This window comes from Salarias fasciatus, chromosome 1, assembly GCF_902148845.1.
Source record: "Salarias fasciatus chromosome 1, fSalaFa1.1, whole genome shotgun sequence".
Classification (NCBI taxonomy): domain Eukaryota; kingdom Metazoa; phylum Chordata; class Actinopteri; order Blenniiformes; family Blenniidae; genus Salarias; species Salarias fasciatus.
In genome coordinates this window covers 39,781,496-39,808,469 of record NC_043745.1, presented here as the reverse complement: position 1 = coordinate 39,808,469, position 26,974 = coordinate 39,781,496, and the positions used below count along the sequence as shown (strand labels likewise).

Sequence of the window (26,974 nt, the reverse complement as noted above, 5' to 3'; positions counted from 1 at the left end):
GAAGCTGAGATGGAGATAATTCATTTCTGTCAGCTGCGGAAGTACTCCGGTGAGATCTCTGCACTTCTGAAGGGTTACGGCATTAAAAGGAGCAGCCACATCTACAGGCTCAAACCTGTACTTCTGGATGGAATCCTCAGGGTAGGAGGAAGGCTCAGCAGATCGGCGATGCCAGAAGAGGCAATGCACCCTGTCATCCTACCTAAGGACTGTCCAGTAACAGAGCTTATTATCAGAAATATCCATGAAAATGTGGGTCACAGTGGTCGTAACCATGTGTTGTCAAAGCTCAGAACCAGGTACTGGATCCCTGGTGCTCACGCAGCAATAAGAAGAGTCCTTTCAAGGTGTGTCACATGTCGCCGCTCGCATGGTGCCGCTGGGCAGCAACAGATGGCAGACTTGCCCCAGGACAGGGTACTCCCAGATGAACCCCCTTTCACCAACACCGGTGTCGACTACTTCGGTCCGTTTGAGGTTAAGCGGGGCAGAAGCTTGGTGAAGAGGTGGGGAGTTATCTTTACCTGCCTGGCTATCCGTGCCATCCACATTGAGGTGGCATCATCCTTGGACACAGACTCATTTATCCATGCTCTACGACGCTTTCTTGCGAGAAGAGGCCAGGTGAAGATCCTCAGGTCTGATAATGGGACGAACTTCATTGGAGCGGAGAAAGAGCTAAAGAGAGCTATGGAACAATGGAACAATCTCAAGATCGACAGCAGTCTGCAACAGAAAGGCATCCAGTGGATCTTCAACCCCCCTACTGGTTCTCACCAGGGCGGGGTCTGGGAGCGGATGATCCGGTCCATCCGAAAGATCCTCAGCACTACTTTAAGGCTCCAGACCCTGGATGAAGAAGGCCTACACACCCTCTTGTGTGAGGCAGAAGCCATAATAAACAGTCGTCCAATAACCAAAGCTTCGAACGACCCTTTGGACCTGGAAGCGCTCACCCCTAATCATCTCTTGCTCCTCCAGTCAAAGCCTTCTCTGCCACCTGGTCTCTTTGTGAAGGAGGAGCTCTATTCACGCAGGAGATGGAAACAAGTCCAGTACATGGTGGACATATTCTGGAAACGGTGGACAAGGGAGTACTTACCTCAGCTACAAGAGCGCCAAAGGTGGAGGCGTGTGACTCGCAACTTCGCGGAGGGGGACGTCGTCCTGGTCGTCGATGATTCTGCGCCACGAAACTCCTGGATCCTGGGCAAGGTCATTGAGGCAATTCCTGACAAGAGCGGACTTGTGCGTCGGGTTCGCATCAAGACGAAGACAACCATCTTAGACAGACCCGTTACTAAGGTCTGTCTTCTCCAGGAAGCTGCATGAGGCAGTGTTGAGGAGCGTCCTCCCACGGTGCGCCACGTGCTAGTAACCTCTGGCGCCAGGTATTGGTTCCCCAGCAACAGACACTTTCGTTAAGTTAAGCTTTGGCTCCCTCTTTTCGTTAATTAGTTTTGGTAATTGTCTCTATTTAAAAGAGAAATTAGGGGCCGGTATGTAGGAGCCAAAGCATGAGCCAAGGCTTACAACGGACTTTTGGACATTTGTTGATTTAATCTATCTTATTAAGACTTCAGAGTTTCAGACTTTCAGAGTCTATATTTAAAGACGTAAGATCGGTATGCTGTTATTTCATTGTTTGGATTGTTTATTTACATTGCATACTGCAGAGGGTTTGGATATAGATATTAGGAAGGTTTTGGTTTGATGAGTTACGTGGAGAAAAGTTTTGTTTACTTCAGATAATTTTGATCGGAATTTTATTATGACGTTTGATGGAACCTCCCCCTGAGAGGCGCACAGCTGGGTTATATTAGCGGCCTAATGGCCAGGGACGGGTTGGCGTGTGCCGGCGTAAGCGGGGACGGAGGCTTCATAGTTTTTCTTACCGCAGCTGTAGCGTGAACTAAGTTTTCTGTTGGTGATTGCTTACCTAATAGCTCCTGTATGAAGATCGTCTTGTGGATCCGGAATAAATTCCTTTTGATTTCTTCATTACATCGGAGTACCGTGGAGGTTTCATTGCCACTGGAAGCAGCCATGACAGCGCGAGTAAAGAAAACATTGCCCTGCGGACCGTCGGCGCTCACAATGATGTCCAGTGCAAAGTGCAAAGTGGCAGGTTATGAAGAAGGTGTCGTGCAGTTGTCCCTGAGACTCAGAGTCATTTGGAGTTCAACAGGGTCACGGCTTGGGGGAAGAAACTGTTCCTGTGTCTGGTGGATAATTAATTACAACATATGCCCAGTCAGCCTTCTCTTACAAAGCTATTAAGGACTGGAATGACCTGCCAACTACTCTGAAAACTCAGACAGATTATCTCACCTTCTCCACGGAACTTAAACAGTGGCTGGGGAATAACCAACACTGCCAACACACACCGGGTTATTAAGATCTAAACTATGAGCCCAAGCACATATGAACAGAACTGAGATGGTGTAAATGTGCAATATTTTATATGTAAATATGGATGTTTTTAACTTTTACTATGATATTGTAAATATGTGTAGGTAAATTGAACATGGATTTGATTGTGTGTCTGGGTTGTGATGAGATTGTGTGGACAAATGTTGCATGTGTGAGTGCCAGGTTACTGAGAGAGTGAATTTTTAACTGTTCTTATTGATGTACTGTTGTAAGTAATTTTTATCCTTGTAACCAGGGACTGAAGATGGAAACTAGCTGTGTAGCTATAATCTGGTGCAGAACATCTCTGTCTTGAACTTAATGTCTCTGTGCATTGTCCCTTTAAATAAAGACTAAACTAAACTAAACTGAGGAAGTGAACATGAATAATTAAAGGTGCGATCCGCGATTGAAATTTAACCAGGGCGAGAAAAATGCTTTTTACATCATGTACTACGAAGTCCATGCTACATTTCTGTGAAAATAAAATCACACATTGATCAGCGTGTTCTGGATATCTGGCCCGCAAAGCGCTGCCTGAGGATTCAGCGTGACGACCTCTCTGCTCCGCTGGCAGCAGCGGGGGGGGGTGGGGGTGGAGCGAGACCGTCTTCAGCGCCTGCACGATACTGGTAGACAGACCAGCATGGAAGCCGAAGGAGCAACAAACTACTTTCTGCATTGAACATGCAGTGACAAGGTAAAATCTGGTTTACCTGAGAGGAAGGGGCCGTTTATTTTGAACAAAAAAGAGTCGAAGTGGCTTCTGCTGTGTTTCCTCCGGAGGATTGTGCACGCCTATGGGATGTGCCTGAAGCGTCGTGCACGCTGGGTGGGAGCAGAGCGGAGGGGGGGTGGGAGCAGAGCGGAGGGGGGGGTGGGAGGGTTTTCTCAATGTGAGGAACCAGTCAGAGAGCTTGGGGGCGGAGCCAACATTTCACACTGAAGTCAGGGCTCAGAATTGTGCAGAATCACGGAGAGCTCATTTAAAGGGACTTAAAGGGATACTTCAACATTTTGACAAATTGGCCCATTTAGTGCAATTCCTTCGTCATTTCAAACAGCGTACTTACTATTTTTGTGAGGGCGAGCTGTTGTTTATCCAGAGGTGAGTCGGGGAAGGTTTTCAATTAAATTTATTTTTTGTTTTCAGGACGGACACAATGGAAGTGGACGGTATTTTTGTTCCCCCTCGTCAAACTCATCAAATAGACAATCGAACAACCCCAAAACACTTTGGTGGACACGTTATAATCCGCACATTCACTACGCTGTGGAACACCAACAAATAATATTGTAGCGTTACGACACTGAAGCAAATACTGGGAACTACTTTTTCTTTTGAAATCACTACGCCCAGACGCCATGTTTAGTAAGTAGTTCTGTCTGAGCAATCTTCGCATAAACAACTCAATCTGGTAATTTTGCATTACAGTTTTTCACAATTGCTAAAACACTAAACCCCATTGCCTGAACCAAATTCTCAGTGGCCTAAACTCATTTTTCGAATCAAACACTCTTTTGGCATAAACTTAAACACTGTTCAGGTCCTACGCTCAATTTGCAAAACCCATCTGCTCTTTTTTGCAAAACCTTAGACACATTCTCAGTCACTAAACACATTTCACAACATTTTTGCAAAATTGTACTCACTGGCAGCAAAATGTGAACACAACTCCAACACAGCTGTCATCTTTTACACACACAACTCAAAACTGAAACACACATATTTCTAATGATGTGATCAGACCAAGTGTGCACAAAGACAAGATGCTGGAGACCGATCTCCATGACCATGACCATGCAGTAGTGTGCTTTTGTATGTATTTTTTGTTATGACTGTGAATTTGGATATCACTTTGACTTAGATGCTTTTTTTTCCTAAATGCATTTTCAATATGTAAAATAAAAATTTTCTGTGCACTACACACTCTGAAAACTGCTGGTTACTTTAAAAATAACCCACATTGGGAGGAGTTGCTGACCCAGCGCTGGGCCCAAAAGGACCGAGCCAATGCAGGGTTATTTCTACCCAGCCATTTGGGTTGAAGAGTTGACCCTGATGCTGGGTCAAGATTTACTTTAGATTTACTTTACTGTGAAAATGTAAACCCTTAGAATTCAGATACACGTGCCCTCTGCCATGCAAGGCTGTCAAACCCTCCACTGGAAGCCAGCTGGGGCTCAGGGCAGTTCATTGACATGTAGAGGAAAAGATTTGAACTAACAACCTCACAACTGCTAGACAACCACTCTACCAACTAAGCCACAGCCACACATCCATAGGGAGAGGGATGTCTCATATGTCTTTTCCTTCTTAGCCAGTTCAATAATCCTCAGTGAGAACTCAGGACTCCAGTTTTCTGTTGCGTATGTTGTTAGAAGTCTCCAGATGCAAGAAGGAGAAGGAGTTGCAGGAGTGTTCAAATGGTGATTTTGTTCAATCATCAATTCACTCTGCTGGGTCAACACAATTCATCTAATTTTGGGTAAAAGTGACCAAATTTGCACAAAATCTAGGGCTACCCAGGAAATGTGTTGGGAAAATAACCCAGCAGGTTTAAAAGTGTGGACTGCTTGCTGTGTCCTCAGTTATTTCATGTAGTGTCTAATGAACGATCTGAGGTGAGCATGTTTTTACCTGTTGTGTGTGAGATCTGAACGCATAGTGTGGTTTTGATCACAAGAGAACTGGTTTTGAGGTGATAATTCGGTTTTGACAGAAATGTCTGAGGTTTTTGTGAATGCAGTGTGGATTTTTGGATTTGTGTTTAAGGTTTTGAGAGAAAATGGAGGAGGTTTCAAGAAATGTTTTAGCAATTGTGAAAACTGTAATATTTCACAGCGTAGTGATGTGTTTACAAAATGTACCTCAGTGCTGCCGCGATAGGCGCTGTGGGGAACTGCAGCCACCAGCCAGGCGGCACGGGAGCGCGCACAAACACTTTTTTTTTTTTTACTCACGAGATAATGCTGACAAAGTCCTTTTTTTCTTCGTGGTGGCACTTTTTTGTGGGCTTTGAGTGGACGCAGGTCGATTGATGGCTGCTGAAGAATCCATGTATCCCAGCAGTGTTTGAGTCCGTGTCCACGGCGGCCATGTTCTTCCCGTTCAGCAACACGCATACAGCGTCAATTTACGTCACATCCCCACGATTGCGCGGGAAATTCGGACGCCAAACTGCAATCAATTCTGTGGCACACAGCCTGTACAAGGCAACAGACAGATACGCGGATTGGCCTGTTAGTTTAGGTTTTTAGTGCTTCACGGCCCATTAGCATTGAATAAACTGGAAATGCATGTGAAGTTTTTCACAAATCTTGCCTTAAGTCCCTTTAAATTAAACGGCGATAAAACAGAACTCCTTCTTGTTGGCACCAAGTCCTCACTTTCCAAATCTAACAGGCTGTCCCTCACAGTGGACAGCTCCACAGTGCCCCCCTCCCCTCAGGTTAGAGTCTGGGTCTCGTCCTCCACAGCTCACTTTCCTTCCACTCCCACATTAATAACATCACTCGGTCTGCTTACTTCCACTTCCGCCCATCTCTCCCCCCCTCTCACACTCTCTCACCCCTCTCTCATCCTTTCTCACCCCTCTCTCACCCTCTCTCACCCCTCAGACCATGCCATCCTGGTTCACAGCCTTGTCACCTCCCGCCTCGACTACTGCCCCCCCTCCTCTTTGGTTTTCCCACAAATCCCTCCAGAAGCTCCACCTGGCCAGAACTCAGCAGCTCGTATCATCTCCAAAACCACTTCCTCTCAGCACATCACCCCCGTCCTCCAGCAGCTCCACTGGCTCCCTGTCAAATTTCGGATCATTTTCAAAATACTTATGTTTGCCTTTAAAGCCATCCACAGAGGAGAGCAGAGCATTCAGCCTGAACTCCCTCCTCCAGACAGCCGCAACATTGACTCTCTATCTCAGTTTCAAATCCAGACTCAAAACTCATCTGTTTCAGTCTGCCTATCATCTGTATCTTCAATTTTTCATTTTAATTTCACTGTGCTACATTGTCTGTTGTTATATTTATTTGTAATGTGTTTTTGATTTATTTAAAGTTTCCTTGAGTGTTTTTAAAGGGTGCTATGAAATAATATATATTATTATTATTGGTTATTGTTTTTAAAAACCTCCAAATTCCTACCTTCTGCAGGTCCCTCAATGCATCACAGCCACCTCACAGTCACATGTGTCCCCACGGCCAATCCAAGGTTTTGGAGGGAAAATCAACTGCGACCTCACTTCCTGTCCTGTCAGAGGTGTGGTGGAGGAGCTGAGGAGGCGCTGCACAGGTCTCCGCCCGCCTGGGACTTCAGATGTGGGGAATTTATCTCATTGTCTGTTTGATGAGAACTGGTGAGTGTGGATTTGTTTGTGAGCCATGTGGTGGCATTAGCTGCTAATGCTAGTATGCTAGCACTTGAATGCTCTAGGCCTCAGTTGAAGGCCTCATTATATTGTTGTTTGTTGTACTGTTCTTGAATGCCACTATTAGCTTAGCATTAGCAATGGACTGCTGAACAGTGTCAGATGTTTGTAACCATGGCGATTGTAAAAAGGGTTAGGGTTAGAGGTGTGAAAACATCCCACAATTCTCATCTTATTTGGAGCAAATTTGACCAAACGATGCTTCATGGTTGTCTGAACGGGACCTGAGGCAGCAGAAAGACTGAGTGAAGTCGAACCGCCACAGAGGAGAGATCCTGAAGGAAGAGTGAACACCATGCTGACAGTTCAGCTTTCTGGGTTGAAGGAAGTGATTTTATCACCTGGTGACTCTGAGGGGAATCAGGGTCTGTGACCTTTAACCTCTCAGAGCCATTGTCATCAATCTGGAGGATCAAATCCAGACCAGCGGCCCAACCGGCGCTCGTCCCAGAGCCCAGATCCCAGCCCCCCTCCAGGCAGACGTCCATGGCACCGGTCCAGAGGAAGCAGAGAAGGACCCCCCAGGAGCCAAGACCGGCAGGCACAGACCCCTCCCCACCCCGGGCACCGGGACACCGGGGGCAGGGGGGGCAGAGCAGAGGGCCCAGGGCCCATGAGCCCAAAAACCAACCTCCCCACTCAGGAAGAGGACCATGATCATGCCCAGGAGAACCAGCCCCCATGGACAGCTAACCGCCCCAGGCCAGCGCCCCTCCAGCTCTCCAGCTGCATACCCTGAGATCCAGGGTATCAAGACCCCCCCCCCCCCCCCCCCCACATCACACAGCCAACCTGAGCCCAACACGATCACATTCCCCGCATCATCCATCCGTCATGTCCCATGGGAGAACCCCCCCCCCCCCCCCCCCCCCCGCCACCCTACAGAGGGCAAGGAACACTGAAGCCCACAACCAGGCCCCCCTGCCACCCACAGCCGCCGCCCCTCCCCCACCCACCCACCCCCTGGAGCCAGTAGCTTCCCAACCCACAGCCTGTCCAGGCCCCAGGCCTGTGGGGAAATAACTTACCCCCCCCCCCCCCCCCCCCGGTCATGAGTGGTGGATGGAGTACATGTTGTTTTCAATTAAAATTGAGGGCAGGAACCACACCGTGAACAGTAAATGAGGCCACTTAGATGCCCCCTTCACCATGTCATCAGAGGATGATGTCTAGAGGAAAGAGAACGTTCCTCCCGAGGGGGGGGCACTAGAGACAAAAGGTGAGCGACATCATAGCGACCGCGGTGCTGAAAGAGCCAGTCAGTCTCTGTGGCGCCAGACTCTCAGCAGGTCGCTGTTTAACGGTGACTCCGTGGCGCTGACCGTGGTGCTGATCTCATCCTTGTCGCTCGCTCTCCCGTTCGCCCTCCTGCCTCGTTTCCCGTTATCGATGCTACTGACTGATCAGCTGTGTCCTGCAGGCTGTCACGTTGGATTCGCTTTGTTTAGTATCTGGCCCTTTATGAAGCAAACTGAGTGTGTTTAATGATCTTATCTCATATTTTGATGGGTTTGAAGTTTGACACTTTATTTTTTCAGCAAAAGTCGTTCATCCAGTCCCTTTTGGCAGCTCAGATCCAGATCCGATCCATGATGTGAGTTTAAAATCCCACCCCCTCAGCGATGGGACTCTGGCTCCAGGCCTGCCTGAGACGAGACGGACGCTGCTCTTTCACTCTGAAGGCTCAGAATCGCCTCATTGAGCAGGTCAGCTGTTCTCACTGCTAAACTCATCAGACGTCTAACAGACGTCTTCGGCTCAGAGGGAGGAACCGAGCTGCTGCTGGGAAAATAAACAAGTGAGTTTATTCTTCCAGGTGTGCTAGAGAGTGGAAAAAAATATAAAAGACTGGACAGCATTTTTAATTTGGATTTAGAAGTTTAATCGCTGATCAGAGACCCCGCCCTCAGTTTATTCTACAATTTCATTTAGCAGACGCTTTTGTCCAAAGCGACGTACAACACTGGGTGCAATTCAGGGTTCAGTGTCTTGCCCAAGGACACTTCGACATGCAGACAGGGTGAGACAGGAATCGAACTAACAACGTCCCGATTGTGGGACAACCACTCCCCCCACTGAACCACAGCCGCCCCTCTTTATTCAGGAAAAGTGATCCGGACGGAGCCGGGAGGCGGCGCCGGTCCTCAGTCAGACTCGGAGGTGGGCAGACGCTGGTACTGGGATCTGGACCTCCTGGACCTGTAGACCACGGCTCCACACACCAGCAGGCAGCCCACGATGAAGAGGAGGTTCAAGCCCAGGTTCACCCCGGGACCGGAGACTGGAACCAGAACAGATCAGGGTCACCCTGTGGAACGCTGACGTTCACACCGAGAATCTCTGTCAGGAAAACGAAGCTGGAGGATCAAGTTACAGCTGGAGACCGGGACAAAGAGACACCATCAAATCCCCCTGCTGGACAACATGGACCTGGTTTAGGTTCTGATGTAAAGGAGAAGGAGGACCAGAGACAGTCTGCAGTGGACTCTGTCTCATTCTGTCCCTGGTTCCAGTCTCACTCTAGCTCTGGTTCCAGTCTCACTCTGTCCCTGGTTCCGGTCTCCCGTCCTCATGTCTCATTGCTCCTCTCTGTCCTGATGTGTTGCAGCAGTGCAGCAGTGTGTTTGTCGCCAGCTGGTGGTTTTAGCCGATATATTCAGGACAGACGGTCAAAGCCGTATCGGAACCACCGTCTTTTTACTCGATTGTATCTTTTAGCCAGATGTCCAAAGTTCTTTATTTGTGGTTTTTATAAACCAGGTTTGAGTCAGCTTCCCATCCTTGACTTGTTGCTGGTCTTCACCTGGTGGTGGCGCCGTAGATCAGGCTTCAGTTCGTCGACTTATCACCAGTTTGTCTGTGTTCTGATCACCGGGTGTTTGGTTCTGAGTCTCACGTCCCTGATCTGCTTTCTGTCCAACCAGCTGATCGTTGGACTCTGGTCCTCCTCTGTACCACTCAGGTCTCGATAAATGTGACCCAGTTCTGATTTTCTGCTCACAAGAGACCAACGTCCCATTTCTACACCTTGTAATTCCTATTTTTTCACATCCGACCCAGGTCTCGGTCACATGTGGAACCAAACGGCAGAAGTATTGAATATCTATCAATCACCGCCTGGACTTAAATGGATCACAAACACTGACCTGTTTGGCGTCCATCTTTCCTTCTGTAAACTCAGCGGATCTCGGCAAGAAACGAGAACTGACGCTGGGTTCACACTAGATGCGGTCCGGCTGCGGAACGGACACCGCAGCTAATCCGTAGTCATTAAAATCAAAGCTGTGGCTCACACCGGCTCCAGTCCGGCTGCGGTCCAGCTGCAATCCGGCTGCGGTCTGGCTCCGGTCCGGCTGGGGTCCGGCACCAGTCCAGCTACGGTCCGGCTAAAGTCCGGCTACGGTCCGGCTACGGAGTCCTTCCGGAGCTCCTGTAACTTTACGCTAGCATCCTATCTTTCTGCATGCCGCAGCCCGACCGCATCAATCCAGACAGAAGCAAGTCGGGTGCCAGAAGGAAACTTGATACGTGTTCCAAAATAAGTGATTTCAAAATAAAATCTGTGTCGTGTTTTTGTCTTAATATTCTATTTTTTACTTCTTCTTGTAGAAAACAGAACAAACAACGTGAGCAGTCATTATACGCGTTAGAAGAATGAACGGTTGTTCTTCTACTGCAGGAAAGTCAAACGACTCCAAACAGCTCTCTGACCGGAGCAGCTCTGTGTTACCAGATTGGGCGGGTTTCAGCCAAATCAAGCTTCTTTTTGAACAGGTTGGACGGGCTGATGAAATGGTTATGTGTTTATGACGTGTTTTTTATTATATAAATGCAGTTTTAACGTGCATTTTCAACCAAGATGGTGGTTTGGGCTGCTTTCTATTGAGTTAAATGGGTTTCATATTGTTTGCGGGGGAGAGCGACAGATCTGGCAACCTTCTCCAGTGGACCGCAGAGACACTGCAGGCGGAGTGAATCACAGTGCTGCAGTGATTCCGGACCAGAGCCGGACCGCAGCCGAACACATCCAGTGTTAACCCGGCGTGAGCATCAAGACCCACAGAGTCAACGTAGCCTCAGTCTGTCCCGGCGCCACCTCGCCTTCCCTCCTGCTCTCTGATAGTGGGAACTCCAGAGTCTGACCCTCACCTCTGTCAGTCGCTCTGACCTGAAGTCAGTGTCAGGATTTCAGTGTTCACAACTTTTCTATAGACGGTTCAGGAACTGCGCCTCAGTGACTGTAACGGTGATGGTTCAGACTGCAGTGTGCTGCAGGACAGGAAGCCACGCCCACTGCTCACTCACACCTCGCTGTCTGAAGCCCTCAGGCGCAAAGGACCCTGGGAAATGAAGTGGCTTGCTGGTCTGAGCCGGAGCCTCCCTCCTGCTGCGACCGCTTCCCGGTTCGATGCATCCCTGAGAGCAGCGGGTGTTTGGCACGCCACGCTCGCAGAGGATCACCGAGCAGGTGATGTAGACCTGCAGACACAGGGGTCAAAGGTCAGAGACCGGTGAAGAAACATGAATAAACCGAGCTTCAGATGGATGGACACTGCAACAGACAAAGAAATATAAAGATGGGTGAATGGATGGACGGACTGACGGAAGGACGGACCTATCGACTAATTGGTCCGTCAATCAATGAACATCAGTTGAATGAACGGGGGAAAGATGGGTCAATGGTGGCTCAATACCAACTCAATCGACCAACCCAAAGTATGGGCTGCTGTCCAGTTGAAGAAGTCCTATTGAGTCATGTTGGGTCGTGGGACTCTGGCAGCAGCTGGCAGGAACCGGCAGTTCAAGAGGACCGCAGTCCGAGTGGCTGTGGAGCCAAAAACCAGAGTCTGGGAGGAGCTCAGGGGACTATTGGTCCAGACGGTCTGGAGCGTCAGCAGGGGAAAAGCAGGTCTCCACCAACACTTCCACAGTGAGGAGGGAAGTCTCAAGGCCCTGGTCTCTGTAGGACAGAAGAGGAGTCTGGTCCAAAGTGCCGGGAGTAAGTTGGAACTGGTTCCAGGTGCGTTTTGGACTCTGGCATGACTGCAATTCGTCACCGGTTCTGTTCCAATTATTATGGACAGAATTTCTCGGTGCGATTGTCATTATGACGGAGGGGTAGGGGGAAGGGGTAGGGCTATACACCCCTCCAAACGGAGATTCTCCTGAGGCACACTCCAAACGGAGGGGTATGCCAGATTTCTCAGAAAGCCTTGCAAGATCTGCAAGATGGCGGCGTCCACAACGAAAGAAGTTCATAAATGTCAGTATTTTCTCAATGAATAAAGTTTTAAATGCAAGAAAAAACATTCTTCTTTGGCAAACAATTGTCGCATCTGCCTACGTCATCGGCAGCGGCGACTACTGATGACGTACGCGGTTGTCGAAGGGGTGTTCCCAATTCAGAGGGGTTTACATTTAAGCCCTACCCCTTAGCACTCCGTTTCAAAGGGTAGGGGCAAGGGGTAGGATAGAAAGAGAAATGGGATTGGGCCTTAGTCGCTTCTCTTTTCAGATGACGTTGTCCTTTTCAGTCCGTTGGACCCGGGCCTACAATATGCGGTTTGTAGAAGTGTGAAGAAGGATGAAGATCACCACCTCCGACCCGAGGCCTGGTCCTCGACCGGAAGAATTGTGAGAATCAATGTTACCTCATCGTGAGCGCCGATGAACTCAAAAGCCTCCATGTCCGCACCTGAAGACGGACCCGGAAGCGGGGTAGATCCTGCACAGTTGGATCCCTCACACACCTGCCAGCAGAGCAGAGATCAGGGTCCAGACCCTCAGAGAGACGCCGGTCTCTCCACTGAGCTCACCCACCCATTCTCTATGATGTGGTAGCTGACGCGGGACTCGGGTTTGTCGTAGGGCGTGGCCCTGCAGGATCCCACGAACAACTGGGTATCGGATGGACGAGGTGGCCTGGATCTGCATGTAGACCATCTGCTTGAGGAACCCTCCACGGGTAGCTGCTGCCCTCCACCTGCCGTCTGAAGAGCTGGCCTCTGGGAAGAACTCGAACTGGAAGGTGAAGCTGCCAAAGCCGCTCTCTCTGGAAGGCTACGGGTTCTTGTGCCGGAACCCCAGAGTCAGGTTGGTTCTCTTCGGGTAGACGCATAAAATGGGCGATATCGACGTCGTTGCGCCTGGAGATGACTTTCTTTCGGGTCAGCGGATGTGATCTGGTTCCTGAAGGTGAGGTTCTCCTCATCCTCCTGAAAGGTGACATGAACTGTATCAGATCTTTGAGAAGTCAATGGGTTTTGGTTCGGACCAGTGAGGCCAGCACTGCCAACAACTTCAATCTAATCAAACTGAAGTACGTTTTACGAGCTATTCATAAGTCCTCTGTCTGTGCTCGCTTGACCATGATACAATTCAAAGTAATGTTTAGATGTCATTTTTCGAAAACTAGGTTATCAAAGATTTTTCCAATGTAGTTGATATCTGTGATCGATGTTCTGGCTCACCCTGTAATCTTACACACATGTTCTTTTCATGTCCAGCTCTTACAAATATTTGGCAGTCTTACTTGAAATCATGTCTAGGATACTATCATAAAACCATTGATATTTGTCCTCCTATAGCAATTTTTGGGCGTCCAGAGAATTATACTAACTTCTCATCAACACAGTTGGAGGTTGTGGCCTTCACTTCACTATTGGTGAGGCGACATCTTCTTCTTCACTGGAAATCTACCACGGCCCCACCCAGTAACATATGGATGAATGAAGTGATGTCCTTTTTGAAAGTTGAAAAAATAAGGTACTCAAGACAATACAATCTGAATAAATTTTACCATAAGTGGCATCCATTTATTGATCTCTTTAAAACAATTTGATCCCCCCAATCCCTCCCTTCCTTTCTACCCTTTATTCTTTTTTTACCTTTTATTTTTGTGTATATTGTATGAATATATTTGTGTATACATATATATTTTTCTATTTATTTTTATTTTATTTTTATTTTTATTAATTATTTTTTTAATTAATTTTGTTACTATAAAAAGCAAAAAACAAGTGTTGTATACTGGTATGCTTAATATTGGTATATTTAAAATTGTTCTGTATGCATACTAATAAACATATGAAACAGAAAACTGAAGTACGTTTGGTTTGACGTGATTAGTAGTAGTGACACCTACTGAACAATGCTTGTTTAGAGTGTGTGTGTGTGAGTGTGGTGTGTGTGTATGTTACCTCTACGTAAGTCCCCACAGGAGGTCAGTGACATGAGCGCCACCAGGTGGGTGTTGTTGGACAGTGTCTTCAGGCTGCACTCTGCAGAGTTGGCCAGCGTTCTCAGGTGTAGGTCGTCCTCATGCTGCCTGATGGAGCTCGTCTTTTCCACCTCCACCCTGATCGACGTCTCGTTTGCAGGTCACCACAGCCTCTGCTCAAACACCGTAGGAAAATGGAGAAGAATAATCCAGCTTTCCAATCGAGATCCTTCCATCCATCCGGGTCGTGGGGGCAGCAGTCTCAGCAGAGATGGCCAGACTTCCTGTCCCCAGACACTTCCTCTAGCTCTTCCTGGGGGATCCTAAGGCGTTCCCAGGTCATAGACATCGGCTGAATCCCATTTCACCCCTTAGCCCTCCACCTTGAGCCTACCCCTCCGTTTTGCGAGGGGTAGGGTGTCCCAATTGTCATTATGATGGAGGGGTAGGGGGGAGATGATAGGGCTATTCACCCTTCCAAACAGATTCTCCCGAGGCACACTCCAAATGGAAGGGGTATGCCAGATTTCCCAGAAAGCCTTGCAAGATCAGCAAGAATGAAGCATCCGCAACGAAAGAAGTTAATAAATGTAAGTATTTTCTCAATAAATAAGTTTTAAAATATAAAAAAAACATTTCTTCTTCGGCAAACACTTGTTGCGTCTGCCTACGTCATCAGCAGTGGTGACTACTGAGTGATTGTTGAAGGGGTGTTCCAATTCAGAGGGGTTTACTTTGGGTCCTACCCCTTAGCACTCCGTTTCAAAGGGGTAGGGCTAAGGGGTAGAGATAGAAAGTGAAATGGGATTGGGCCATAGTCTCTCCAGCATGTCCTGGGTCTTCCCGGGGTCTCCTCCCGGTGGGACATGCCCGGAACACCTCCCTAGGGAGGTGTCCAGGAGACATCCTAAACAGATGCCTGAACCCACCTCAGCTGCTCCTCTCCATGTGGAGGAGTAGCGGCTCTACTCTCAGCTCCTTCCTGGTGACTGAGCTCCTCACCCTATCTCTAAGGGAGCACCCAGCCACCCTACGGAGGAAAATCATTTCAGCCGCTAGTATCCAGGATCTTGTCCCTTCCCGGTCATGACCCAAAGTTCTGACCATAGGTGAGGGTGGGAACGTAGACTGACCGGTAAATCGAGAGCTATGCCTTTCGGCTCAGCTCCTTCTTCACCACGACGGACCGATACAATGACCATATCACTGCAGCCGCTGCACCGATCCGCCTGTCAATCTCACGCTCCTTCCGTCCCCCACTCATGAACAAGATGAGTGAGGGACGGAAGGAGCGTGAGACTGACAGGATTTCCAATCGATTTTCAAACAACAAATATCTCCTTATGTTCGAAAAACATCTGTGCAGCAGATGATTCAGAAATCCAAGACACTGGATGAAGGTTTATCCAATTTGAACGAACCATGATGAGAGACATCGACCGTCACACAGCGCATCTCTGAGTGGTAGACCCGGTACCTGAACAGGGACGGACGGCAGAGGCAAATGAACGTCTGACTTCAAGATTTGACTTCAGGCACGGTGGGTTTTGTTGGGTGAACTCACCTGTTCACTCCCTCAGAAACGAAGCAGATGGGGAAATAATCATTGAGCTCATTTTCAGTCGGGGTCCATCTGATGATGTAGGATCCCGTGGAGACTCTCTGTGGGTAAACGCCTCTTGGCCCGGTCAGGAGGAGGCGATAAATTCTGGGGCAGAGGCAATGTTTGCAATCAGTGAAGTTCTAGAGTTTCACTTTCAAGTTCCGATACAAGTACTGAGAACTCGTCCTCAATTTCCTCAGTCATTCATCCTTCCATGAACTAACAAACACAAACACACACACACACACACACACACACACACACACACACAGTCTCGTATTTCTATCCTTGTGGGGACCGTCCATTGACTCCCATTCATGTCTAGCCCCTAACCCTGACCCTTACCCTAACCCTAACCCACACCACAACAAAGCCTAACCCTAAGAAATGTTTTTGCACTTTTACTTTTTTCAGTAACAACAACATGGTCAAGAAAACACTGTTTCTCCTACTTAGGACCTGAAAAAGGTCCCCACAAGGCACGTCGTTCCACGTTTTGCTATCCTTGTGGGGACATTTGGCCCCAACAAGGATAGAAATACAAGAACACACACACACACACACACACACACACACACACACACACACACACTGCTACCCTTACGTGGAGTACCGCGCCGACGATACCACTTTGATTTCCAGGGCGCGGTTGACAAATGCCGGAATGTGAGCTCCGTTAGCCGAGTTGGTGAGGAGAAACGGGGAAATATTCACCGTCCAGGCACGACGGTGCCGAGTGATAGTCCACTGTGAACCAGACAGGAAGAGGTTGGAAGCACAAGTCCCAAAACATGTTGACCTGAATGATTCAATGCCAAAATCTTAGAGACGTACCCAAAACGGTGAACTGCAGAGGGAGTTTGCTCAGCGGAGGAATCGATGGTCTGTAGCGGTCTTGGGTATCTGTGCTGGGCTCAAGACCAGTCGTGGTCGTTGTCTGGCGAGTCGTGCTCGTTGTCTGGTAGGTGTGTGTTATTGGTATCTGGACTGGCTGTATCTGAACCAGGTGTGTTGGCTGCACCTTCAGTTGCAGCAGGGACCATTTGTGGAAGAGGTACCTGGTTCAGTAGTTTGGAATTGGAAGGCTGGTAAAACCTGGTCCAGCAGTTGTACCTGGGGTGGTTGTAGAACCTGGTCCAGCAGTTGGAGTTGGAAAGCTGGTAAAACCCTGGTCCATCGGTTGGACCTAGCGTGCTGGTAGAACCTGGTCACCTCAGTTGGACCTGGGGTGCTGGTTGTACCTGGTCCAGCAGTTGGACTTGGGGTGCTGGTTGTACCTGGTCCATCATTTGGTCCTGGGTGCCAGTTGTACCTGGTCCAGCACTTGGAACTTCGGTTACGAAGGCTTGACGTCTACGTCTGGCAGCGGAGAAGGGCTGCTTGTTGGTGTAAGAGCCATCAGAATAGGACAGTCTGATCGGTTCAGTCGGGAAGTCTTCCACGACCAGCTCGATGGGACGGTTTCCATAGCGATGGCTGCCGCTGTAGGTCAGGGAGCAGGATCCCTGCAGGAATGGGAGGATTCAGAGTTCAGGACCTGGTTGGAGGTCGGCTTCTGTGATGTGTGGAGATCTTCACCTCGTCCAGAGAGAAGTCCTGCTGGGGACCGCACAGGTTGCACTCATAAGTGCTGGAGCTGGTCGGGATCCTGCACCTCACACGGTCGCCGTCGGGGTCGAAGACATTCAGGTTGAATGTCCGAGGGCAGTTCCTGGTGACCCTGAAACGCAACATTCAGCTGAGTCAGAAATGCTTTCAGGGACCCACTGGACTCCTGTCCTGAGACCCCAGAAGGCCGGCAGACTGCCTCAGAGCCCACAGAGGGCCGGGACCCAGGATAGACTACCTGACGATGGGCAGCATGGTGGAGACGGGAGGTCTGTTGGGTCTTCTGGTGTCGGATCGGGTTCCCAGGTCCACGTGAGCCATCATTCTGTAGGGGATCCCATGTCCTCTTGGGTTCGAGACCCATTTTCCATAGGAAGAGGTGGAGTACCGAGGGAATCTGTTTGGGAAGACGTCCGAATGACCAACATGTTCGGATGAATGGGGAAGGTTTCAGTTTATCACAAGAGAATGACACCAGAAAGAAATCATTAAAATCAAATGCTAACAATATCTTAAACATTTTTATGATACCTATGGGAGCAGTGTTTATTACCCCTGCCGGCCTGTGGGGGCAGTGTGGAGCAGCGTTTAATACCCCTGCTGACCTGTGGGGGCAGTGTGGAGCAGCGTTTAATACCCCTGCTGACCTGTTGGGGCAGTCTGGAACAGTGTTTAATACCCCTGCTGACCTGTGGGGGCAGTGTGGAGCAGTGTTTAATACCCCTGCTGACCTGTGGGGGCAGTGTGGAGCAGCGTTTAATACCCCTGCTGACCTGTGGGGCAGCATTTAATACCCCTGCTGGCCTGTAGGGGCAGTATTTAATACCCCTGCTGACCTGTGGGGGCAGTGTGGAACAGTGTTTAATACCCCTGCTGACCTGTTGGGGCAGTGTGGAACAGTGTTTTATACCCCTGCTGACCTGTGGGGGCAGTGTGGAGCAGCGTTTAATACCCCTGCTGACCTGTAGGGGCAGTATTTAATACCCCTGCTGACCTGTGGGGGCAGCATTTAATACCCCTGCTGGCCTGTAGGGGCAGTATTTAATACCCCTGCTGACCTGTGGGGGCAGTGTGGTTCTGTCTTCTCTCAATCCTTCATTTATCCCATGTTTATATATACTATTTGTTTTTTTCCAGTTCCAAATCTCACAGTATTTCGTCCTACTCTCGCAGTATTTCAGGAACCTGACTCCCGCTCCACCTCTGGCTGTACTTGGTCACATGGGTGCTGTCCGCCAATCAGGTGCTGCTGTTGGAAAACAGTGAGGGAGCTCCAGGCCGCTTTGAACTGATTATCTGGATGTGAGAACCTAACCCTCCGTCACACCCAGACCTGAGGAGAACAGCTGTTTATGAATGACTCAAACAGAAAACTAGTGAGTCCAGTGTGTGTGTGTGTGTGTGTGTGTGTGTGTGTGTGTGTGTGTGTGTGTGTGTGTGTGTGCTAACGTTAGCTTAGCCAGCCCCATTCTTTCCAATAGCAGAGGTTAGCCTGTTAGCTTCATGCTTCTCTGAAATGTGACGTGACCTGACGAGCTGCTGGTTACGGCGGAGTGCTCATTTGATTTGATGTGTTTTTTTGATGGTGTTTATATAAACCATGGTTCTGTTCTTCAGGCCCGGTTCTTTAAATGACGACGTATCGACTAATACTGAGACCCAACAGTCTCTAGACCAGGGTTCTGAAACCTTTATGACCAAAAGAACCGTTTCAGTGACCTTCCTCTAGTCCAGTATTCTGGAGCCATAAAGAACACGGAACCTTTAAAATGAGGCGAATGCAGCTCAGGAAGTTTTCACAAACAAAAACTAGATTTTCTGAAGCATTGATGAAGTTTTAACTTTAGTTCAGAACAGAGAACATTTTATTACACTGAACCAGTTTTTCCTCTTTTCAAGCTTTCTTTGTTGACAGTTTTGAAATTTCAGCCATTTCACCTGTTTTTAAACAGTTTTGTCAGCTTTTGTCTGCCACATTTCATTATCTTATGTTAGAAATTGGAGACATTTCAGCTTTTTTTAAGCTGTTCTATCATTTTTCCTCATTTCTTGTGGTTTTTGTTTTTTTTCTCCCAATTTTACTAGAACCTTTTTTGAATCCCTCTCAAACCAAGAGTGACGAATCATATAATAATTTAAGAATAAGTTCAATGTTTATTCGGGTATGATGTGATGAAAGATTCATGGAGCCGCTGCAGAGGGACTGAAGGGCCACATGTGGCTCCAGAGCCGCAGGTTGAACACCCCTGCTCTATACTACATGCTGCAAGCATCTTGGACGTTTGAATCAGAACATTGGTCCCACAGGACAGTAACAGTGTGCACCGCCCCCTCCTGGCCGGACTGAGGAACTACACTGTTTGAGATCAACGGTTCCAAATGGACGGAACGTGTGAGAGGAAGTGTGTGAGGAGGTGTGTGAGAGGGTGTGTGTGTGTGAGGGGGTGTGTGAGAGGGTGTGTGTGTTCCCACCGGACGGCGAAGGGCAGGTTCCCGGTCAGCTGGAGGCTGCTGCTCGTCTCCTTCAGGCACCAGTTGAGGCCGTAGGATTCCCAGGCGATCTTCCCGGTGGTGGAGCGCAGCGTGGAGCCGCAGTTCCCGTACAGGCAGACCCACGGGTTGACGTAGCAGTACTGGGTGGTGTGTCGGTTCCGGAGCTCCACCTGAAGGCCGAGCACGGGAGAACCGCAGCGGTTCCAGCCAGAACGCAGCGTTTATTAATGAAAACACAGAGAACAATACACTCTGGACATTAACACTGTAGAACATGGAGAACAATACACTGTAAACAACACTGGAGAACACGGAGAACAATACACTAAACAAACACTGGAGAACACGGAGAACATTGCAAACACAGTCATTCATATGGACAGAACAGCAGGCTGGATTGTTGCTACGGTAACTGTGAAATAAGACGACAACCATCAGACTGCATTCACTAGATCTGTCGTGTGGACACACACACACACACACACAAACACACACACACACACGATGCCTTAAAGTCCGTTAAATCCACCACAAGTTAGGAGTTGAACCAGCAACCTGCCCCCCCAGCCCAGCGGCAGTGACGGAGCCTCTACCTGATAGGTCCCGTTCGGAGACCCCCACTTCGGGCTGACGGTCAGAGTCCCGCCGTAGAACCGTTGGGCCCAGCCGGGCGCGTTCATGACGGCGAGCAGCAGCAGCAGCGGCAGGAGCGGCGCCATCCTGAGGAGTCGCTCAGAACTTAGACACAGAACAAGGCGGCGGAACTTAAATACGCGGCAACGCGGAAACGAGATCACTTCCCGAACCCGAGTCTTATCAGGCCGTCCATCTGAGATCCTGGCCTTTCATCTCTAATCCTCCTGTCAGCAGCACGACAGCATCAGATGCTTTCACTCACACCGCAAAAATCCAGAAAATCAAGAACCGCCGTCACCGCGGACCCAACACAAACTATGGGTAAACAAACAAACTGCGGACCGGTCGGTAGACTTCAGCTAATTCTCTGATTTCATTGAGCAGGATGATTTAAATGAGTCTCGGTCAGGGGTCAGCAACTAGATTTGGCATTGGGCCACTGTCTTTTGGACACTTCCATCGCGGGCCAGGAGGTGGGGGGGGGGGGGGTATTGGGGCAGTGTGCGAGTCTGGTGTGTGCGTGCATCCAGTCGCCGGCCTGCGGGGTGCATGCGTGTGTTGGAATCCAGTCACGGGCCGGATTGGATGGCTTGGCAGGCCGGATTCGGGCCGCAAGTTGCCGACCACTGGTCTCGGTGGTTGGATAGTGGCGCCTGTCCAGGTCAACAGGGAGACAACCAGATAAGACGGCACCAACGCCAGACCAGCCGATCACAGACCCAATTCCAGAGACTGCAGGACCAGACCAATCCACCTGGACCGACCACAAGAAGGTCTGCAGGTCCGGAACCGGACAGGGTCAATAAGAACCTGCATGAAGAACCGCATGACTGGAAATGACAACTCAAAGCTGATCACCCTGAACCCCCCCCCCGAGTCGGGTAATCCAGACCTGAACCCCCCTCTGGAGCAGCTGGATCCGGACCATCTCCTGTGGATGTGGGGTCGCAACTGGACTTCTTCCTGTCAGAACAGTTAAGCTCTTTCTCAGAACATCACTACATGAGGTTCTCCTGCTCTGGTTCTGCTCAGATCGGTTCCGGCAGGCGACTCTGGGTCACCGAGTCTTTCCTCTGGTTTCGTTTCGCTGTAAATTTTTGTGTTGATCTCGTTCTCTGGAGCCTGATGGAAAGTGTATCAGATGTAATCTCATCCGTCATGCGTGCCGAAATCCGAGAACCAACAGTTTCACTTTCTTTGTGTGACAAGCAGCTGCTGTGACTGGAGATGAAATCCGATGAAGTCCGATAAGATCTGACAGAAGCTGGTAGAACGCGGTAGAACCGGTCAGCCCAGCAGCTCCGAGTGTCGCTGACACACATGCAGCTCCTGATAGCTGTTGTGGAATTTTTGGTGAATCAGAGCCAAAGATGAGGAGTCCAGGTGTCGACGCTGCACGAGGAGGATTTATTGACTATAGTAGAAGAAACACACAAATCAGATCTGATCCAGAACGAGGCTGCTGCTCCAAGGAGAACCCAGCCCAGCTCTGGCAGAACTTCCACCAACGCCGAGTCTGACAGGCGGACATCAGGAGAACAGCAGCTGTTGGTTCTGAGGCTATGTTCAGACCGCAGGCTGAAGTGACCCAAATCCCATTATTTTGCCCCGATGCGACCTGGATCGGATCTTTTCATGACAGTCTGAACGACACAGATCTGATTTTTTCAAATGCGACCCAGGCCACTTGGATATGTGGTCCTGAATCCGATACGTATCTGATCTTTTGCCATGCGACTTCAGTCTGTACAGCCAGGTCGCATTTATCTGGCCTACACGTCACAATACGGGGCGCCGAAGACGTGAGTCTTACCATGAGTGTTAAAAAAAAAGCGCTCGCAGACGGACATAAAGGTAATTCTTGTCATCCGAAAATTATTAAAGTCCGAGTTAAGCAGAAATAAATTTGTGTTATGAGTTTGTCACACTGCATAAACATGTGTCACTAACCACTGAGCCAAATTTGAATGATTAAAAAAATTGCTAAGTATATAAAATAAGGTCTCAAAATCATGGAAAAACAAGCACTTCTCTCTGCTGTGACACGCTGGGGGCGTGTCAGCTGGAAGCCTGGAGCCACGCCCACACGCGGGAGGGGAGCCACCTCCAGCTAGGTCCGTCTCATGAGGCTGTTGCGCTAGCTTCCATGGAAGCTAACGCTAATAAGCTAGCGCTAACAGCCTCATGAGACGTACCCAGCCCTACCAATTTGAGCCATCAGAGCCAGAAACTGACTCTGAGTCAGATGCTGAGGAGCTCAGCCTCGTTCCTCACAGTGTCCATCAGAATGGTCATTTATCTGTTTTAATTAAACAGTGGGATTCCCCCGGTCCGCACCAGTTCTAAGCCAGCTGCTAGGCGCCAGCCAAGTTGACCCGCGGCGGTCCGCCGCTGGGGAGATCCGCGAGAAGGGCCCGGCGCGTGTCCAGAGTCGGCGCCGGTGGCCGCCGACCACTGACCCGACCCCCTCCGAAACCGACCCGCCTTCCGCGGCAGTGTCGGACACCGCCCCGCGGAGAAACTCCCGCGACCCCCGGGTAGAAGGCCTCCCGGACCCGGCCGTGCCTCGTGGCGCAGTGGCGGGCCCGGGGTGAGCCGACACCCCACCCCGGGGATGAGAGCAACCCGCAAGGCGGGCCGCGCGGGTTTATTTAGCTAACAGCATTGTTATCATGCACACTGTGGCCCCAGGAAAGATGCAGGAGCGACGAGGAGGTGACATGCCTGGTAAGCTGACTGGTTGACTGGTTAGGTAGTTGCAAACTGTCGTACGAGATGCTATCCAAGACTCAAAAGCTAGCGGGAAAACCACCGATGTTAATGCGCTAGATGTATTGATATCGCTCAGCATCCGAGGGGCGGGTTTATGCCAATGAGGGCCACGTTACGTAACGCAGCCCTGATTTCTGACCCGCCCATTAAATCCTGAACACAGAAGCGCTGCAAAAAGTCTGTGAAGTCTACCTCCAAAATTAAATCATAAATGGAGGAATGGCTTTTATATGTTGTAAAGAAACACATTTATGACCTATTTAAGGTGTTTAGAAGAAAATGGCTGATTTTGCTTAACTCGGAATTTAATGAACGCCGCATCATTAAAGCCTCTCACACTGTCCCACCACTCCTGCCTGCCACCCCACATCCATGTGTTTTGAAAAACATGTTTCTGGAGAGGAAAAAATGATAATAATAATAATAAATGCTGCGTTCTGTGTCCCAGCAGTGTATTCTTCGCCGAGACTCCACATGTGTGTGTTTCCTCTCTCTCTCTCTCTCTCTCTCTCTCTCTCTCTCTCTCTCTCTCTCTCTCTCTCTCTCTCTCTCACACACACACACACAGAAGGAGCTCGGCGTGGCTGATTAGAAGCGCTGCGCTCAAATGATTGCTCAATGTTAAAGCAACACTAAGGAACTTTCAGTTTTCGTTGATTTTGGCGGCGCCAGTGGACAAAAGCGGTAGTGTTTTGCCTGAATGAATACTACAGTTCCCATGAGGACTAGCGCGTGACGTCGTAAAATGCTGCTCCCGGTGGCATGCTGTCGGACTCAACTCGCCTTCATTTGTTTCCAGTGGCTGTGCGAAGGATGGATAGCGACGAGGTAATGAATCTAAATGAATCTAATGGTGGCTAAACAATGTTATATCATGATGTGACGCATGCCGTAAAGCAGTCCGCACATTTGGAGTTTTTTAGTGTGCAGGGTTCCTACCACCCTCCTCACAGTTGCTTAGTTCAAGTGAAAGCAATACTGACGCCCTCAGGCCGTGACAGAGGGGTCATTCAACTAGTTGTAAGTTGATGTATCATCACAAAAGATATTAAAATGTTTTATTAAGGTTAAAAAGTTCCTTATTGTCGGTTTAAGTTGTAAAAATGCGTGTTTGATCAGTTCTTAAATAAATAATCGACACTTGAAAAGCTGCAGACTCCGTATGTTGTTTGTGGGTTCTGCAAACTCTGAAGTGCGCTGCTGCATGACGTTCTATCCTCTTCTGCGCATGCGGGACACTTTTGGGTGGTATTTAAGTTCAGACGGGAGAGCACATACAAGTCGCATTTTATTGTAAATGTGAACGAACTCGCAAAAAAATCATATTTCACAAAGAAATCCGAATTGAGCATTAAGCCCTGCAGTGTGAACGTAGCCTAAGACCAAATCTCATGAGACAAAGTGACTTCAGTCAAAACAGGAAGTCCTTCACTCTGTGTTCCTGAGAACCTGAAGACAAAGCTTTACTCCACGTCATTAACAACCAGCACACCAACCAACCAACCAATCAACAAGTAACTAACCAACCAGCTAAGAAGCCAATAACCAACTAACATGCAAACCAACAAGGAAACAAACCAATTAACAAACCAGCTAAGTAATCCCTACACAAATAACTGTTGTGGAATTTTGCTGGTCTGACGAGAACCCAACCCAACTCTGGCAGAATGTCCAACGCCGAGTCTTACAGACAGATATCAGGAGAACCGCAGGTGTTGGTTCTCAGAGATGAAGTGACTTCAGACAAAACAGGAAGTCCTTCACTCTGTGTTCCTGAGAACCTGAAGAAGCTTGGCATTAAACTGGTTTCAATCATATTTAACAGACAGGTTCCACTTTGTTAATGTTAATGACGATTCTTCAGCCCGGATCAAAGTTAAATATGGAGTTCCACAGGGTTCTGTTTTAGGACCTATACTCTTCACATTATACATGCTTCCTGTAGGAACATCATCAGGAAACACTCCATTAACTTCCACTGTTATGCAGATGATACACAGATCTATCTATCCCTGAAACCAGACGATACCGATCAACTTGTCAAATTAGAAGCTTGTCTTAATGATATAAAAACCTGGATGAGTCATAATTTTCTCCTCCTAAATTCAGATAAAACAGAATTCATTTTATTTGGCCCAAAACACCTGAGAGAAAACTTATCTAATCAAATACTGACCCTAGATGGTGTTGCTTTAACTCCCAGTAACATTGTGAGGAACCTGGGAGTGACCTTTGACCAAGACTTATCCTTCAACTCCCACATTAAACAGGTCTGCAGGACCTCCTTCTTTCACCTGCGTAATATTTCTAAAATCAGGAACATGCTGACTCAAAGCGATGCTGAGAAATTAATCCATGCATTTGTTACCTCCAGAGTAGACTACTGTAACTCCTTATTAGGAACCAATAACTGCCTAAAAAGTCTCCAACTCGTTCAAAATACTGTAGCAAGAGTTCTCGCAAGAACCACTAGGAGAGATCATATCACCCCAATATTAGCTTCCCTTCACTGCTTCCTTTTAAATCTAGAATAGAATTCAAAATCCTCCTCTTAACCTATAAAGCCCTGAACAACCAGGAACCATCATATCTTAAACAGCTATTAGTCTGTCCCAGGAGAATGCTTCCTTCTCAGAGTGCTGGTCTGCTGGAGGTTTCTAGGTTCTCTAACAGTAGAAAAGGAGGTAGAGCCTTTAGCTATCAGGCTCCTGTTATGTGGAACCAGCTCCCAGAGTCTGGAAGGGAGGCTGACACAGTATCGGTTTCTAAGACGAGGCTTAAGACCTTTCTATTCAATAAAGCTTACAGTTAAGGGTCGCACCTACTCGCTCTTTCTCTCAACTATTATGTAACTGTTCTGTAAGGTGATGTTGGGAAAATGAGCCGTGGATTTATTGTATAAATCTGTGAACCTGTGTCCACTTCAATGGAAATAAAATGATTTCTCCCCCTCTCTCTCTCTTTCCACTATGCGAGACCAAAAAGTCAGAACACCAAAACTTTGGACGAAAAGGCTGTCTCTGAGGTGGACTAGAGCCGTGACTGAGGGATCGCAGACAGAACATCAATCGCAGCTGATCCATTGAGACAGCTTCGATTCAATGGGTGCAATTCTAATTGGGCATCAATCAAAACAGCTGCTCCAATGATTAATCGAGGAACCCGGACCCAGTGGGTGTAAGGTTTACTGAACCCTGGGTTCTACCATGTGGAACCGGCTCCCAGTTCTGCTCTTTCTCTCGTTTCAATGTAATTTCATTGTACTACTCTAATTTCATTGTATTGCTACATGCCATTGATGATTGTTCCTCTTGTAACCTATGTACCCTGTGTTTATATATGAATTGTATGTAGATACAAGAAACTGTCTGTCCTATCTCCTTCTCTGTCTGTCCCCTCACCCCAACCGGAACAGCAGGAAGACCACCTCTGAGCCTGGTTCTGCAAAGGTTTCTTCCTATTAAAAGGGAGTTTTTCCTTTCCACAGTCACTTATGCTTGCTCATGTGGATCTGTTGGGTTTCTCTGTAAAAGTGTCTACAAATGACCATGTTGTAATTGGCACTTCATAAATAAAACTGAATTGAATTGAATTGAATTGAATTGGTTCTACATCAAGCCTCTGCTTCTCGACATCCCCGAGAAATATAATGGAATGTTCATGAGGCAAACATTTCAGACGTACTCACCAACGGTGGTCTAGTGTTCCGATGGTGGTCTAGTTTTTGGACGGTGGTCTGTTAGTGTTCGGACGGTGGTCTGCTAATGTTTGGACAGTGGTCTGCTAGTGTTCGGACGG

The 26,974-nt window shown here is 48.6% G+C and overlaps 1 protein-coding gene and 1 long non-coding RNA gene across 2 annotated transcripts; both read right to left on the bottom strand.

Annotated features, from left to right (window-relative positions):
* Nucleotides 1-6,066: 6,066 nt before the first annotated feature.
* LOC115406076 (uncharacterized) lies at nucleotides 6,067-22,912 on the bottom strand. The gene is made up of 3 exons (XR_003933491.1): nucleotides 22,780-22,912; nucleotides 12,390-12,395; nucleotides 6,067-6,076 (listed from the first exon to the last, which is right to left on the bottom strand). It is a non-coding gene; the product is annotated as an uncharacterized LOC115406076 (long non-coding RNA).
* Nucleotides 11,153-20,513, bottom strand: LOC115403498 (uncharacterized). The gene is made up of 12 exons (XM_030112443.1): nucleotides 20,362-20,513; nucleotides 19,748-19,938; nucleotides 17,514-17,672; nucleotides 17,246-17,387; nucleotides 16,502-17,172; nucleotides 16,272-16,414; nucleotides 15,629-15,772; nucleotides 15,486-15,541; nucleotides 14,045-14,237; nucleotides 12,666-13,060; nucleotides 12,497-12,595; nucleotides 11,153-11,324 (listed from the first exon to the last, which is right to left on the bottom strand). The coding sequence occupies exons 1-5, from the start codon at nucleotides 20,485-20,487 to the stop codon at nucleotides 16,876-16,878; spliced, it is 915 nt and encodes a 304-aa protein (XP_029968303.1). The 5' UTR covers nucleotides 20,488-20,513; the 3' UTR covers nucleotides 11,153-11,324; nucleotides 12,497-12,595; nucleotides 12,666-13,060; nucleotides 14,045-14,237; nucleotides 15,486-15,541; nucleotides 15,629-15,772; nucleotides 16,272-16,414; nucleotides 16,502-16,875.
* Nucleotides 22,913-26,974: the final 4,062 nt, after the last annotated feature.

What these genes read in the sequence shown, in the direction of transcription:
- LOC115403498 (XM_030112443.1), bottom strand. Translation starts at nt 20,487, where the DNA reads ATGGCGCCGCTCCTGCCGCTGCTGCTGCTGCTCGCCGTCATGAACGCG. An exon ending in CTCCGAACGGGACCTATCAG is followed by an intron (nt 19,939 to 20,361) that starts GTAGAGGCTCCG and finishes CTCGGCCTTCAG; the next exon opens with GTGGAGCTCCGGAACCGACA. An exon ending in AACCTGCCCTTCGCCGTCCG is followed by an intron (nt 17,673 to 19,747) that starts GTGGGAACACAC and finishes CTTCCCAAACAG; the next exon opens with ATTCCCTCGGTACTCCACCT.